The sequence below is a fragment of the Camarhynchus parvulus genome, chromosome 2 (genome assembly GCF_901933205.1).
Source record: "Camarhynchus parvulus chromosome 2, STF_HiC, whole genome shotgun sequence".
Lineage (NCBI taxonomy): Eukaryota > Metazoa > Chordata > Aves > Passeriformes > Thraupidae > Camarhynchus > Camarhynchus parvulus.
The window spans coordinates 82,051,082-82,066,821 of record NC_044572.1 but is presented as its reverse complement, the minus strand read 5'-3'; the positions used below and the strand labels follow the sequence as shown (position 1 = coordinate 82,066,821).

At 36.8% G+C, this 15,740-nt stretch overlaps 1 protein-coding gene across 1 annotated transcript in view; it reads right to left on the bottom strand.

The window, feature by feature from the left end:
• Positions 1 to 12,195: 12,195 nt before the first annotated feature.
• The window catches only part of ABCA13 (ATP binding cassette subfamily A member 13), a 169,957-nt gene continuing 166,412 nt past the window's right edge, over positions 12,196 to 15,740 (bottom strand). Inside the window, 3 exon segments of the mRNA XM_030964165.1 lie at positions 12,196 to 12,285; positions 13,755 to 13,892; positions 14,756 to 14,861. Of these exon segments, the coding sequence (XP_030820025.1) occupies positions 12,196 to 12,285; positions 13,755 to 13,892; positions 14,756 to 14,861 (334 nt within the window).

Here is a 15,740-nt window from a genome sequence, read left to right as displayed (position 1 = left end):
CAGAAGTCCAGCTCTCTGTACTGGGAACCTCCTGCTACACATGCTCTGCCTCTAAGAGCATTCCTCTAGCAAGGGCTGCTGCCACCTGCCCGTCCACAGCTCCCCCTAAGCCTTAGGGGCAGGTATCACCTCACACTGTCCTCAGACTGTGCATGAGTTGGCACAAGACCTAGGCCAAGCATCTCCAAACTTGTCCTGCTCTTCATTTATCCAAAGCAGTGCTTAAAGTTTCCAAGAAACACAAAGGAGAGCAGGGAAGAGAGCATTTAAATTATTTACCACCGTGATGCTTGTGGTGCCTCATGAAAAACAGGCTTTTTCAGCACTGTAGAATTGTATTTAAAATTCATTGTACTGGCATTGTTGTTCACAAATCCCAGGAGGAGTCAGCCAGTAATATCCAACACAATACGATGAGAATATTCCCCCAAATGTCTTTGATTTTCCAAAGCTACGGGCAGATTATAATTGAGACAAACATGCAAGTGGGCTAATCCACTTGGGTAAAACACCTATTTATTGTCTTGGGGTCAGTTCTGCGAATAACCAAAATGAAATGCTGTGCTCACCAGAATGTATTTTATTCTAGAAATAGTTAATATGACTGGGCAGGGGGGACACTAGGGAGTATATTCTCTCATCTGCAATAGTACTTATTGCATATAATTTCTTTTTTTTTTTTTTTTTTTTTTTTTCCTTAGGACAGAAAGATTTAGGTCAGGAAATATTTTTCGTGGAAAACAACTAGTTCATTTGCAAATCCTCCTTGGAAGGCACATGCTCTTGGCAGGTTAACATTTGCCTAAAGGGGTCTCTGATGAGGAGAAACAAGGACTTGTGGTTCCGTCAGAGCCAGCCCTTAGCAGTAGCTTAGATCAACACACACTCGGCATTCAGAGATATGAAAACAAAACCATCGCCTCAAAACAACAAACAAAAAGGGAAGGGGGTGGGGAGGGGAAGGAGAAGAATGATGTTAGCGTGTGTATGTGGGAGTAAAAAACAATAATAGGACACAACACTACAAACAGACTGAACTCCTAAAACCAATGTAAAATATCACTTCAGTTTTGATTATGGTTTGTGCTTTGTTGTGGGATTTTTAATGGTGTATTAGTTTTATTTATCTGCATGGTAGGGTAGACTTCTATCCTAAGGATTCAACCTCCAAGTAAGCAGTTGCCTTTTCGAGAACTTTTACCTTCTTGCTCCCTCTAGTGCTCCAAGAAACCCTGCATAATTTTACATAGTTCTAACAAGAATATTTTCCTCATTATTTCCTTTCCCATCACAAGCAACCAAAGCAACTTGATAGGAAAGGACCAAGATTGAATTTATTTTGGCAATAATTTTAAATACAAGCCTTCACTTGGCATGCTGCTATGCAATCCAAATTGTTGTAAGGTCCTTTCCATTGCTCAAATTATTATGGTTTATTGTTTGCAGACAAAGCAATATTCAGGTTTGAGGCAAGAAGTACAAATATGCACATCCCTACAATTGCTTTTGAACACTTTTTAATGTTGATGGCATAGACCCAAGTTGTGATCATCAATTAAACTTTCCTATAACGAAAGGGAAAAAAATTGTCTGCATGTTGTACTTAGGAACTCATCTGCATCAGGGTGCAGAGCCATAAAGGTAGCCACTCTCAGCTTCAAGCAAACAAGTGAAATAAGTTTTTATGCTTAAAGGAAAAGCCAGCCTCTACTAGCTGTCACCATTAACATTTGCCACCCTACAGACTTCTAGAGCTGGCAACAAGCCTGAACTACTTGATTATACATGAGAAGCACCACTGCTACATTTGCACAGGACAGCAGGCAGCAAATTCATCCTATTCCCCAAACACCACTGCTTCTACATTTTAAGTTCACCTTTTTTATTTTTTTATTTCAGAGAGAAGTTATAAAGTTTGGATCTGAAACATGAGCACAGCACAACACACTTACTGCCCATAACTGCAATTGGCCTAAGACAATGCTGCTTCCAGGCACCTCAGTGGAGCAAGTTAAAGTCTGAAATGCCAGGTTAGCAAGACAAGACAGAGATAATTATCTTCCAAAGGAGTAGAAGTACTTACAGTATAGGCATCTACACAACCTGCTGTAGAAAACATTGTTCTGTGATCTAGACATGGGCAGAGCCTAGAAAACTGCTACTTCTAGTTTTTCCAGTCTGACTTTTGCCAGCAAGCTGGAAATGTCCTCATGGCAATAAAGCATAAAGAGACCAAATCTTCTGCTGCACCAGCACAATCCTCCTGCCACTGTGTAAATTAGAGATGGGGAACAGCAAAGGCCTTGATTCTCTTAGTTATTAAAGACATTTTTAAAGATATTTTGGCTACACACAGGAATAGAATGGGTCAGAACTATATTAAAATAAAACATTTTCTTTTTTTAAAATATCTACAGATTACTGTGTCAAGCTTGCCATAGACGACAATGGTCTTAATATATAAATATTCCTTCAAGTTTCCATGTCAAATAAACTGTCATATACTTTAATTAAACATCAGGAGGCCAACATGTTTTGCTTGCATCACTTCAATTGAAGTTCTGTCTCCTTCACTATGCAATGTGCCCAAGTCCTTGAAGGAAGACTTAAGCCAACTGCTATGTAGAAGAAAAAAATAAAATATAGCAATGAATACTGGAGAAGGTTCGTTACATGTCTAATGCTGATACAATGGCAGATGCATTTGAGCATCTGCCACAGGTGTACTTTTTGAGAAATCAGCTCAAAACATTTTAAATGGTACATATAATTCAAAGTCATATTCCTTACTTTAGAAAATCAATTCAATGTGAACGAAGAAAATGAGTCATCCTTGTTTTCTCTAAGACTTTAATGTTTCTGGCTGCTCAGAGTTTGGTTTCAGATCAAAGCAAGATAAAAGTGAATTAAAGATTCTTCTAATCTGTTATTCATATCTGATTAAAATATATTTCCTTTTACCTATTGCATAATATGTCATATATTTTGTTTTATTGTGTTTTGGCAAGAAAATGGAATACAACACGTTTGAGGAAAATGAAGTTTTATTTAAATTTAGTAATTCCTTTATCTGCACTTATATCAAAATATCTAAAATCTCTACAGAGGTAAGTAAATAAGTTAGAACAATCATTAACATATCTGCCACCAAAATAAATGCTTATACTTAATTGATCAAGATTTGTATGGTAAAAAATAACAAAATTTTCAAAAGAATCTACATTCAATCTAAGTGACTAAATGTCATTTTGGAGGCTGAAAAAAGAAAAGTATAGTCTTAAGATAATTTTAAAAGATCTACTATTTAATTTGAAAAATTTCAGAGCCATAAGTATTTTCTTCATCCACTTCTGCTCCTGCCTATTAACTTTTCCACATGAAAAAAAGAAGATAAAAAATTCTACACAAATCTTACACAAAACAAAATATTTTGCTACCACCCAATTAAAAAAAAACACCAAACATTAAAAAACCACAAATCAAAACAAAATAAATGATCAAGAAAAATACACACACACTCAAGAAACCCCAAAAAATGGAAAGAGGAATAACAAGCAAAACCAAGAAGAATTGCTTGTATTTCCCTGGTCTCTTATCAAAGACTATTTGCTATTCTTAGTAAAAGATAACTGTTGATGCTTTTGAGTAGATAAAATTCCTCAATGGCAGACAAGATGTCCCTATAAAAAGAACTTACTTTAATAGATGGAAAGTCCGCCTAAGGATTTTTTGTTTCCCCAAACCAAACAATAGGCAAAAAGCTCTGTTGTATCCTCAGTTATAGTACTATCTTTGCAATGCTGCCAGCTGACATAAATGCTTCTGCTGGAAGAAACTGGATGAAAGGCCAGGTCCTTGGTTTCTCATGCTCTCTGGTACACTGCCATTGTTCTCAGGCATTCCTCTGTCTATGCTACACCTACCAGAGTGGCTTTTCTGGGCAGGTATTGTCTTTGAGATGGCTCTTGCCATCAACTTTTCTTTCATAACATAATTGACTTGGACTGCTGCACCCATTCTGGGCTTCATTAATGTCAAAGGGCAAGATGTAAACATACTATCTGCTTTTATGTCACTTTATATTATTGTGATCTAAATTAGTGTCATAACTGGTTTGTATGCTTCTCGGCAACAGAGGCAGGAACTTCAGCAACTGGGGTCACCTTGCAGAATTTTGTACATGTCTCCATGTCCCATTCAGTTCAGAAGGAAAGAGTGGACCTGAGGACACCAGTCAGAAGTCAGACTGGCAACTGCAGCCTTACTATACTAGTATCAGAAGATTCAAACATTGAACAGAAAAAAATAAATGTATAGATTTCCCAAGTCAGTTTGGACCCACTGAAAAAGCCCTAAAACCTGACCATTGCTTTTGAGACAGTTTTACTCTTTGGACCCTTGATTGTGTCAACAAGGATTGTGTCAATATTTTTCACCACTTTCAAAATGACATGAAGAAAGTGGTAAAGTTTTCTTCAGTGGACGTGGTAGTCAAGCTAATATTTTTCTCTAGAGCATGAAACCAACTAAAACCTCTAATTTGTAGAGTCAATGAAAATTAGTTGCCAAAAGCCCTCCATAACTTTCTGCAATTATTGAAGAAGGATGTTCAAACCTGTTCAAAAACTGATTAGGCACATAAAGAAAATCTCACTCCCACCCTTGAATTCTGAATGTTGGCCCAAATAGAATAAAAAATTGCTTTCTTGATTATTATCTAATGTTTTAAGCAGTTGTTCTTGTGAACACAGCTGCTAGGAAACATTCTTTAATACATAGACCCCCCACACATATTTTTGTAAGTGGTAAAGAGTGTCTATTTTCCTTAAGGTCTCTCTGAACCAGGTGTTTTTTACCTGACACCTACTGATGCATTCTCTGATGGAAGACATGGAACTGTTGGACCAAGTCCAGAGGAGATTCACAAAGTTGTTTAAAGGACCAGAGAATTTCCCCTACAAAGACAAGCTGTTCAGCCTGGAGTAGAGGAAGTTGTGTGGAGACCTCATAGCAACCTTCCAGTATCTGAAGGGGCCTAAAAGGGGCTACTCTTCATCAGGAAGTGTAATGATGGACCAAGAGGGAATGTTTTCAGACTGAAAGAATAAGTTTAGATTAGATATTCAGAAGAAATTCTTTACCGTGAGGGTGGCGAAGCACTGGAATATATTGCCCAAAGCCACAGATCCCTGCAAGTGTTCAAGGCCAGGTTGGATAGGGCTCTGAGCCATCTGGTCTAGTGAAAGGTGTCCCTGTCCTTGGCAGGGAGGCTGGAACTAGATGATATTTAAGGTCTCTTCCAAACCATTCTATGATTCTAAGATGCCAGGTAAGTGCAAGTGTGAGTTCTGGTACTGAGCAGAATAGAGGCAAGACATTGTTGGTGTCTTTGAACTCTCTGAGAATAGTACATTTATTTAGAGAAATTGCTGTGATGTTTTAGCAGAAGTGAAACAGAAAAATTCCCAGCTTTTCAGTACTCCCTAAAGTGACAGTTTTGGGGAAGCTTTTCACATCCAAGATCTGTCAACAAATACAGTGAGCAAAAGGCAAAACATCTACCAAGGGAAAACATTTTCCTCAGACACTAAAACTTTTTCTGCTGGGATCTATTTAAAGACCTGTATGACACCACAGTATCAAAAAACCCACAAAGTCAGCTGTTACTTTACAACATAGGGTAAAAGCCAAAGCCTGAAAACACTGATTGCTAACTAAGAACACTAAAATCTACTAAAAGAAGAATAATCTTGAGCAAAGTCATAGCAAATGGAACCTTGGTACAGAAAAAAATCTCATCCTTCCTGAAAACTTGTGGCAGTTTCTCTGCTGCATATAGATGGGATGGATGGATGTGCAGTCACAAGTACTTATAAGGAAGCAAGGCTTGCAACAAGAAATTTTTCAGTTCTTCCTGCAGTCACTAGCATGAGGTGGTTAAAAAGAGGGCCCTTCACACTTGGTAGAGACATGCACCCTCCAGGTACAGAGTTACAGTCTGTTGTCAGTCTCCATCCCTGAGTTCAGACACATAGTAGATCTTCAGTGCTCCCACTCTTCTCAGCTCAAGGTTGCAGGTTAAAGCTAAATCTATCCATTTCACAATTAGAAGCATATAATTATGGACACTTTTATTTGCACTTAGATTTAAAGTAGAAATCTATATAGTATATGCAAAAAACCCTTCAATATTCTCAAACATTTCTGCAAAGACTCTTCTCAATATTTACTTAACATTTTATATATAGAAATACTTAAATACTTCTATTTTACTCAGTTGCTGGAAACCCAGAAAATCTATTTTTAATTGTGCAGCTTGCAAAGACCTCAGAATATAATTTATGCATTAAATTTAATTGCCAGTTAGTCTACAACATGCAGGTAGTAAAAAAAATAAGAGACTACTAATTGATCAGCATGTAAACAGCCTCAGCTCTGGGCCACAAATAAGCATTTTCAGCGTGTAGCTGGCCACTGACAAGTGCCACTTCTAATCACTTAGTTAACTTTGAAAGGGAAAATAAACCCCAACAATAAAACACTTTAACATGCTGTGTATGACCTTGATTCTTACCTTTCACATACTGCGAATACTCTTTTAGCTAGACTCAATCTGTTTTGTATTCACACATTGCTAACAGAATTATTTATGATAGCAGACTTCTAAGAAAACAATTTCAGTTTCTTCTTATTAGACAATTATCATTAGCTACAAAGTATCAGGACTACAACTCCTCAGCAAGAGCATTACATGCATATTCCATTTGGTTCAGCATAAATGACATGCTCCTTCACTCACACACTCAGCTATAATTACATCAATCTTAAAGACCAGTTCTCAATAAAAATCTAAGGTAAAAAACTCCACAAGTTTTCACATTTTGTGGAAGTTGAATCACATTTCAAAATATTTTAGTCTGAGGGAAGCACTGAAGTTTTTTGGGGGTCTGGTTATTGCATATAGTAACATAAGTAGAACAGAAAATAAGAATGATGTAAAAATGATATATGGAATAAAGTTTGCCTTTCCCTGTTTCAGCACATGCTAAGGATAAAAGTGTTTCTGATACTTTTCTCAAATTACATGCATTACACTTTACCATTAACCAGCATTTATTGCCTCAATAAGAGAGTTAAAAGATTCCTGTTCGATCTTACCTTATACCACTGCACATTAGAGGATCCTACATTTTTCTGCTGGGCACCTCATAGACCATTAACCCCTAGGCACTTTTTTAAATTGCCCATGGCATGCACAGGCAGTAAAATTATGTATGTGTGGTGTTCTATAGCTGGAATAAGTCAGTTGCACATGGAAATCTCATTTATTGGCTTTTGCCTATCTAGCTTATAGTTCCTCTTTCTCCACTTGTATATCATAGAAAGCGGATATGAACCATGGTGCTTTGATCAGCCTAAGCTAAAGATGTGCATAAACCTCTACAGTGCAGACTCTGATCATGGCTTTTACAGGGCCACGGTGAAAGGAGTCAGAATTTATCCCAGCACATAGCTCCATGTAGCAGTAAGCATGAGAGCACTGCTGGAACAATATTAGTATGTGATAGAAAAATTTAATAAAGAAGAAAGATGCTTTGATTTGTTTCAGTGACCCATATCAATATTCAGCATGGAGAACTCATCTGCTAAAACATTCAGCAGTAGCTGGCCCGTTGATAGCAGCAGATTGCTGCTTTCTGTGCAAGAATTAGACAGCTGTGATTTCTGCTCTGTACCTGCTGCCCACCCACATTGCACCTGCAACAGCATCAGTTCTACTTGTAATGTAAGGATCTAATACACAACTCAGGAAACATTTTCTCTTTAGCTGTTGTAGGTCTGAGCCAGTCAGCTCTCAATCACTTTAAGATCTTTTTGCTGCTAGCTTTGATCTCCCTATTCTTAAGAAAGAAAAATTGAAAGTGCTGACATAAAAAGATTAGATCATATTAAACTCAATCAAAGAAAGTGTCAGCTTTAGTACTTACTAGGAAAAGACCAGGAAAGCAATATCCTTACCTAAACTGGTTTTAGACAGATCTAGAAGTTGAGCAGTTCCAGTAAACATTCAATTCTGCTTCCAAATTTATGTGATTTCAGACCCCAGTGATTCAAATTTCACAAGGACAAGCAAGTTCAAAAGGCACCCAATTCCTTTCCTGAAAATCATGTTATATGTCTTTCACTACCCCTGGGCAAAATTTATCATCCGTGGTCATGTGTGGGAAGCCAGGAAATTCCTCTGGCTGCCCTGGAGGACTCGAGACCCTGTCAGGGGGCTCAGAGAACTTGGCACGGAGCCCAAGACCCCTGTGCCTTTGATTTAGCCCTTGGAAAAAACAATTACCAGCCTTCTATGAAGAATTACAAGCCACGAAAGTTTAAGTAGAAGGATAATGAATTTATCACAGAGTGGAAAAAGAGATTTTTGGCATTTTTAGAATGAGGGTTCAGGGGGCAAGATGGAGGAATCTGGGCATGTCCAGCCTTTCTCCTTCTTCTTCTTGGCCTCCATCTTCTGCTGTGATGCTGGCATTTTTAGATTGGTTTAGTAGAAGCTCACTGTCTAACATAGGTGATAGGTATTGGAAAGTAATTGTAAATATTGTACACATAGTTTTTAAAGACATAACACCACCCCAGGGGAGGCAGAATGCCTTGGACTGTCTTGCTGAGCAGACCTCAGCTGGACAGGAGAAAGAATTTTATAGATAAGATACAATGAACAACCTTGAGACCAAGAAATTAAGAGCTCTGACTCCTTCTTCGACTACTGGGCTGGGAAAAGAGACTTTCTAACTTTTCTCAGGGTCACTCTGACCAACTAGAGACCCTGAGAGTCATGACTGAACCAAACCAGAAAAATAAGTTCTTTCTTTCCAGAAGAAAAAAATCTGTACAGCCATATTCAAAGAGGTAACTTGTGAGTTTTGACATCCTGTCCACTAATACTATAACCCTCCCACCCCTACTGAATTTGTGATAATTTGAGTTAAAGTTCAGACCTACTGTTTATTTTGGTCACATCATTCTATTAAGGTATGAAAATAAAAAGAGGGCCTGAAACAATCTGCTCAAAGGTTGGTCAAAGCCCTTCTTTTGACTTGGGCTGTGGAACAGTCCCTTAAAAATATGACTATCATCTTCCCAGTTTTAGTGTTGAGTATTTCAGTTATTCAGTTGATTTCATAACTTTGAGCTTAATTCTAGTTTATTGCTCAGGGTGAAGGGCCTGCTTTCACAGTCAGAGAAATTTCCAGCTGAAATAAAATGAAACTTTCCTAACAAGAATCACACAAGAGAAGTATTGTTAAAATCCTCAGCTGTGTTTGATTCCAAATCCAGAGGTGTTAAGAGATATTTCTTCATGAATTATGAATTCAAGGATTCTTTCATCATTAATGTATAATTGACCTTTTCTGTCCAGACTCCTAGTTTAGTGATTTATTTTGATAAATAAATAAATGAATGAAACAAAAATCTTCAAAATACTTTTGTTGAAACTTGCATGCATTAGGAATTCCACAAGTCAAAGAAAAGGAAAATATCCTCTGAGACAGAACCTGGTACACTGCCACTCAATTAGATTTTGACCTTCTTTACCCATAAAGGATTGGTAGACAGACATTGTTTGCTACTTGCCTGAATTAAATTGGGTCTCCTGAGATGCATATGAGGTAATTTAAAAAAAGAAAACCACTGTTAACTGAATTTACTCAACCATTGGTCTGAAGCAAACCTTATTTACTGTATTCATCTATTAAACTAACATAATCTTTCATATTTTAATCAGAAAAAAGTGACATTTAATTAGTGTTACACAGCTAAGACTTGAAGAAGCTCCCCTATCTGAGCATTCAGCTAGGCTATCATTTTTCAGTCTCACCACAGTGAGTCTTGTGCTTTTATGCTTCCCTTGGTCAAAGCAAACTGCAGGACTGTTTTATTAATTCAGATGCCTGACACCCTTCCTCAGCAGGAATAAGTGCTCTTTTCACAATTTCATACAAATCACATCTTTTGGCTCAACTGCCTTACACTACGAGGATTGGAACCATCTACTTTCCCAAATCCTTAAATTTCCTTCAGTACATTTCATCATTTGTTCAGGGACTTGTGGTGGTTGAGACAGAGATATTTATTAAAAAAAAAAAACAAAACAAAAAAACCCAAAGCAAATCAATCAGTAATAATATCAGTGATTTACAGGTCTAGACACACCAACAAAAATAAAAGAAAAAAGCCAAAAGTGCTGTGCTCGTGACTGCCATACTTTCCCTTCTACTTTTTTCAGTTAAGAGCAACAGAAATATTCTGTTGAGTGGCTTCAGACTATGGCTCAGAGATGCTTTGCTGTTCCTTGAATGCTCAGTTTCTTCCATCCTGAGGTGCTGAAATGAAGCAGGCTACTTCAATGATTAAATATTTCTATTTCTGCCCAAATTTCCTGCATCTGCCTTCCTTTTCCCTTCATGTCCACTACTTCTCTCATGCTCTGCTTTGTAAAATCGACTGTTTTTTGTTCTAATTGGGGACCTTAGAAACATTCTACTCCCAGCCTCATGAAGAATTAAAGATAACTGTTTTCACATCAAATATGGACATCCCATTGTGCTGTGGCACTTCTACCAGGGTGATGGCTGTTGGGGTTTAATGGCTCCTAGGTCCTTTGAGTCCTGAGTAGCTTGGCAGAGTTCTGATATTATACCAATCCATTCTAATGATAAAGCACTTTCATAAGCTTACTCACTCTGACCCATATACACATGCAGAAAGAGCCTGTAAATATTTAGGATTTTATTTATTTTTCAAGGACCTAATTTCATCTTTTTAAATAGGCAACCTGAATTCCTGATTTTAAGAAAGCATAATGGGCTAAAGCAACATGAACTAATCAAGCCTCAATAAACAGTCTTCTGAGTCAGCTTGCAAAGCATAAAACACAAATATATATTTTTTTAATATTTTATCATTGTACAGCAGGAGATTATAGCAGCAGCTCTGCAATATTGGCCATTTAAAATCAAATTCTCCCATCTCAAAGTGAACTTCCCTCACCACTGCACACCCAAATCATACTGCAGCAACTAACTTCTAAGTCACTGGTTCTACAATTTCAGCTATTTGACAGTGTAGTCCAATAAATTGGCATGAGCTAAATTCATAGAAGCTTCAAAGATTTGTTTTGGATGAGGCAGCCAATTACTACAAAAAAAAACTCACACGTTTTTTCTCCAAGCACAGTATACAAGGAGTTTTTATCCATTAAATGTTCACTAATTTTACACAAGTACAGGCTGAAGACTGTGGCCTTGTCTGAAGTATCTAGCATCATAACATATTTATTGAGAAGTTTATTGATCACAGTCTGAATTTTTATCTTATTTTCATTAAGCATTCCCATTAAACAGCATTTTGACATTCTTTTTGAAGAAAAAGGAAACAAAAAGATGAGAAAAACAAACTAGGTCATTAAAAATGTACTTGAGAATACTTCCAGCAGCAACCCGCAGGCTTAGGTTCATTGTCAAGTATGATTTATGAAAACTTGTTAAATTTACTTAAGATAACTGGGAGGCAGACTAGGCTAGTACACTAATAACCTCTTTAACATAAAGCCTTATGGAATACAGTGCATCCTTTTTTCAATACAAAGGTTAATTTAGCTTGTCACAACACAGAACTGAATTAACAGGGAAATTGAAAGACTCTCAATTTTTGCGATTAAATAAAAATGCTGGGTGATAGCCAAGCTATTGCTACAATTCAATTGTTCTTTCTTGCCTTATCATGTAAAAATTAGCTTTTAAGTGTGCATGCAAGAAAGTACTATAGTCAAATGAATGCAGAGCTACCACAAAAAAAAATCTACTACACACTGACATTTCAGATCAGCCTTTTTTTTCCCCTACCTTAACTAGGCCATCTGTATTTTAAAATTTCAGTTAAATTAAGAAAACCTTACTTTTTGGCAGATTTTTTTTGGTCCACATAATGAGTTTCTTGCTTAACCAAGAACTGGCATCATTCCTTCTGGCCTACAGATGAAAACTCACCTCTGCTTCTACTATTTGTTTCTCATACACCAATTGCTCACAGTTGAAAAGTTATTGCATGTAGCTTGTGTGTACATATATGCAAACACACACACACATATGTTATGTTGAAGCTGTTTAGCTGTATGCTGCTCTGACCCTAGACTGGGAGACGATCATGATAAACAACAGGAGATCCTTGTGAAGAATGCGGGACTCCTTGTTGCTGTGTCGCAAAATTAATGAATACCTGTAAGACATGATAAAAAGTAGGATTTTAAAAATAGAACTACTTAAATTCAGACTTTGGGGATATAGGTGATGGCATTCTTAGCTGCTGTCCTTAGCTTTTTTTTACAAAATAATTAGTAACTCATGTTGAGGGAACTCCTCTAAAAACATATTTTATAAACTCTAGAAATAATCCTCTTCCCCTATCCAGCTAAGACAGTGGTTGATAACTTATAAAAATTATGGTAAAATAAGTTAGCAGGATATGAAAAATGCATTTTACGCACAAGTAAATATGAAACAATGGTTTTAATTGTCTTTGAATTACATACATAAAGAATCTGAATCTGTTGTTTCAATAAATATTATAAATGAGGGTGCAAATATTTCAAGGTGAAAGCACACCTGATTCAAAAACTAATGTGCTTCCTTGAATTGGTTTGGGTTTTTTAAAACACAGATCTTACTATATAAAGGCTTGTTTCATTTTTAACCACACAACTATTTCACAGTAAGGCATGTAGAGGGAAAAATGGCTCTTTATCCAAATGTCCTCTTCATATGCAAGCAAACTTGGGGTGCATTTAAAGTGTATTTCTTACTATGAAGAACTATTTTCCTGTTTAAAACTGACACTCAGTCAGGGAGAGGAAGTGGTGGTAGGTGACTGAGGTGATGCATCACCATGAAAAATGAAGAGGAAGTAAACCTGAGTGAACAATGCCTGAAGAAACAGGCTGAAATTACCTTATATGCAGTCACTCAGTGAATAGATCATTTACAAGTAGTTAGTAGACCAGCACAAAGGAGAATACTTCAATAATGATTTGCACATGGGAAAAAAGAACAAATTCACACCATCAATCACAGAAAATTAATATTTTGACCAGATGTGCCTCTCAGTTTGCAGAATGAATAACAAGCAGTTGCATATGAAGATGCTGTGACACATCACAATCACACAGAAATCCTATGCTTGCCATCAATGTGTTCTTCTTTTTCTCACAATAAGATTCCATGGTCTTTAGCGTTTGGGTCTTTTCTGTCTGTTTGTGTGTTTAAAATTCTCACAAGAAAATGTTCTGAAGGTCTAAGGTTGACCACGATTTACAGAGACCAGTTCAGTCTTTTCAAGGACATTGGTAAGATCCCAACTTTTGGACTGCGGAGGTGGCGGTTCACAGTCCCACCTTGTCATCCCACAAAGTTCCAGATTCATCTAAGTACAGATTATGTTTGTGCACACTACAAGTATGTGGCTTGCTGTGATGTTTTTACTATGCTCACCTCCAGCATAAAAGCAGTGTGGGACATGGAATTGCTGTGTGACCTGACATGGCCTGGAACTGCAGAAGTATTGCATACATTCGGGTAACCCAGCAAATGATAGAATATTCTACTACAGCAATAACTACAATACACAGCACATTTAGGCAAAAAAAAAAAAAAGAAGGCTGGGAAAGAGAAGAAAGAGAAATTATTAAATACCTGCTCTAATGTGGTTTGGCTAATGGAGTAGTGTTTGATTTCGAGAAAAGTTTTGTGATTCTCTAGGACTCTGAAGAGCTCTGCTAAGCATCCCTGACTTCTTGGTACATGGTACTCAAGCAGATTAAGATGTTGTCCCTGAAAACAAGCAAAAATTATAAAAACAGATAAAAGTGAACGTACTTTGTGATGTAACTACACTTGCTTACAATCAGTCTACCCTCAATAGGCTCTTATTTCAGATTAATCTGGAAAATATGAGCTCTTAAAAATAACATATTTTGTCTACATTCATAGAACAAGGAGCAGTTCATACTGAGAGTACAGATTTTGTGAGGTGACGGCTTGTTAATATCATAAAAGATATAAAACTTTAGGGCAATTTGAAACTAGCAGACTAGTGCTGTTACAATGCAGTCTGGGAAAAGGCTGAACATACACAGACACACAGCTGTCTGAGCCTAATACAGACTTATACCCACAAAGAGGTTCATATCTAAGATAGACATTGTTTCCCATGATTCTTTTCCTAAACACAGTTAAAGTAAAAGCCTTTGAGAGTGTTTATTGAAATGCAATTGCTCTAAGTCTTTTATACGGCTTTGTATTAAATCAAAGAATCGCAGTAAAGGCTGAGACTTATCAACTCTGGGCTTTGAAAGCAATCAAAGCAAATACTCTTAGTAACTACACTGTAGTCCTACTTCAGGTGAACACAGATTTGAGTTCAACTTCAATAACAAAAGCAAAAGGAAATTTTCAGTCAGAGAAAAGGCCTTTTTATTTACATTGCCTAAATGCCTGTTTGGAGTTGATTCAACCAACATCACAAGTCAAATTTTTATGAATTTCTTAATAGAAAAAAGAAAGGTATATTCATATGTACTTTTCCCAAGAAGAGGAATATATCCGAACACTTAAATATTCAAACATGTACATACTGTTCTTACAAGCCCCAAATTAATCTTGCCATATACTACAACATGGAGTTTTATCTGTACCTTAAACTGTGTTCCAGGAAAATGCATTTGTAGACAGTCCAAAATCATTCTTGCACAATTTATTTCTTTGCTAAGCCAAACCTTGACAGAATAACCCTCTCCAAACCTGGGAACGAGACACAGAAACATAAATTCATGAAGACACCATGAAGACAAGGAGAACACTTGGTTCAATTGATTTTCTTATAATTATATGAAATAGCATGCATGCCTACTGCATTATCACTGTGATTTTACTATCATGCTATTGAACAACATTAATTATTTAAAATTAATAATAACAGAGACAATAAACATGTTATGCCAAATTTTAGTTACTAGTGTGTTTCACTACTTAATATACCTGAACTTTTGTTAAGTAAACTATGCTTTAATTGCTAGATTGCTTTGAGTGGTCAGTATAAAACTATGAAGATTACCAATCACATATACAGAAAAAGAAAAAAAATCCTTCAACTTTTCTAATGAGAAAAATGGGCATGAAGTGCTATTTTTCAAATCTGTTAACAAAGCTGCACCTTCAAAAGAAGATTTCAGCAGTGTAAGTACAATCCTGTTTTAAAGATATGCAAAGGCAAGTGCAGGGATATTTAGGGAGATGGAAAAGTTAACAAATTTTCTTTGACTGCTATGACCGTGCAATCTCTCTCAGAATAATTTAGGAAATTAACTTCTCTTTCTCAACACAAGTGTGATAAAAGTTAAGTACAGGCAATCTAACCAACACTATCTTTTTTATTAGCTTTACTCACTGCTGATGCTTACTTGGAAAAGTTGCAATAAACCAGTGAATATTGAAATAACAATTATGTTCTTATGCACATCTCTTAAGCAATGGAGGTTGTGTTGCACCAGTCCCCAGACTGGGGTGCGCAGACAGAGCTCAGCAGAGACACGGGACACAAAGGCGCTGTGCTGCATCCCTTCCCTCCTTTGCAGCTACATGTCCCCCTTCCTTTGGGTTCTCCTTCTTGGCTAATTGCTA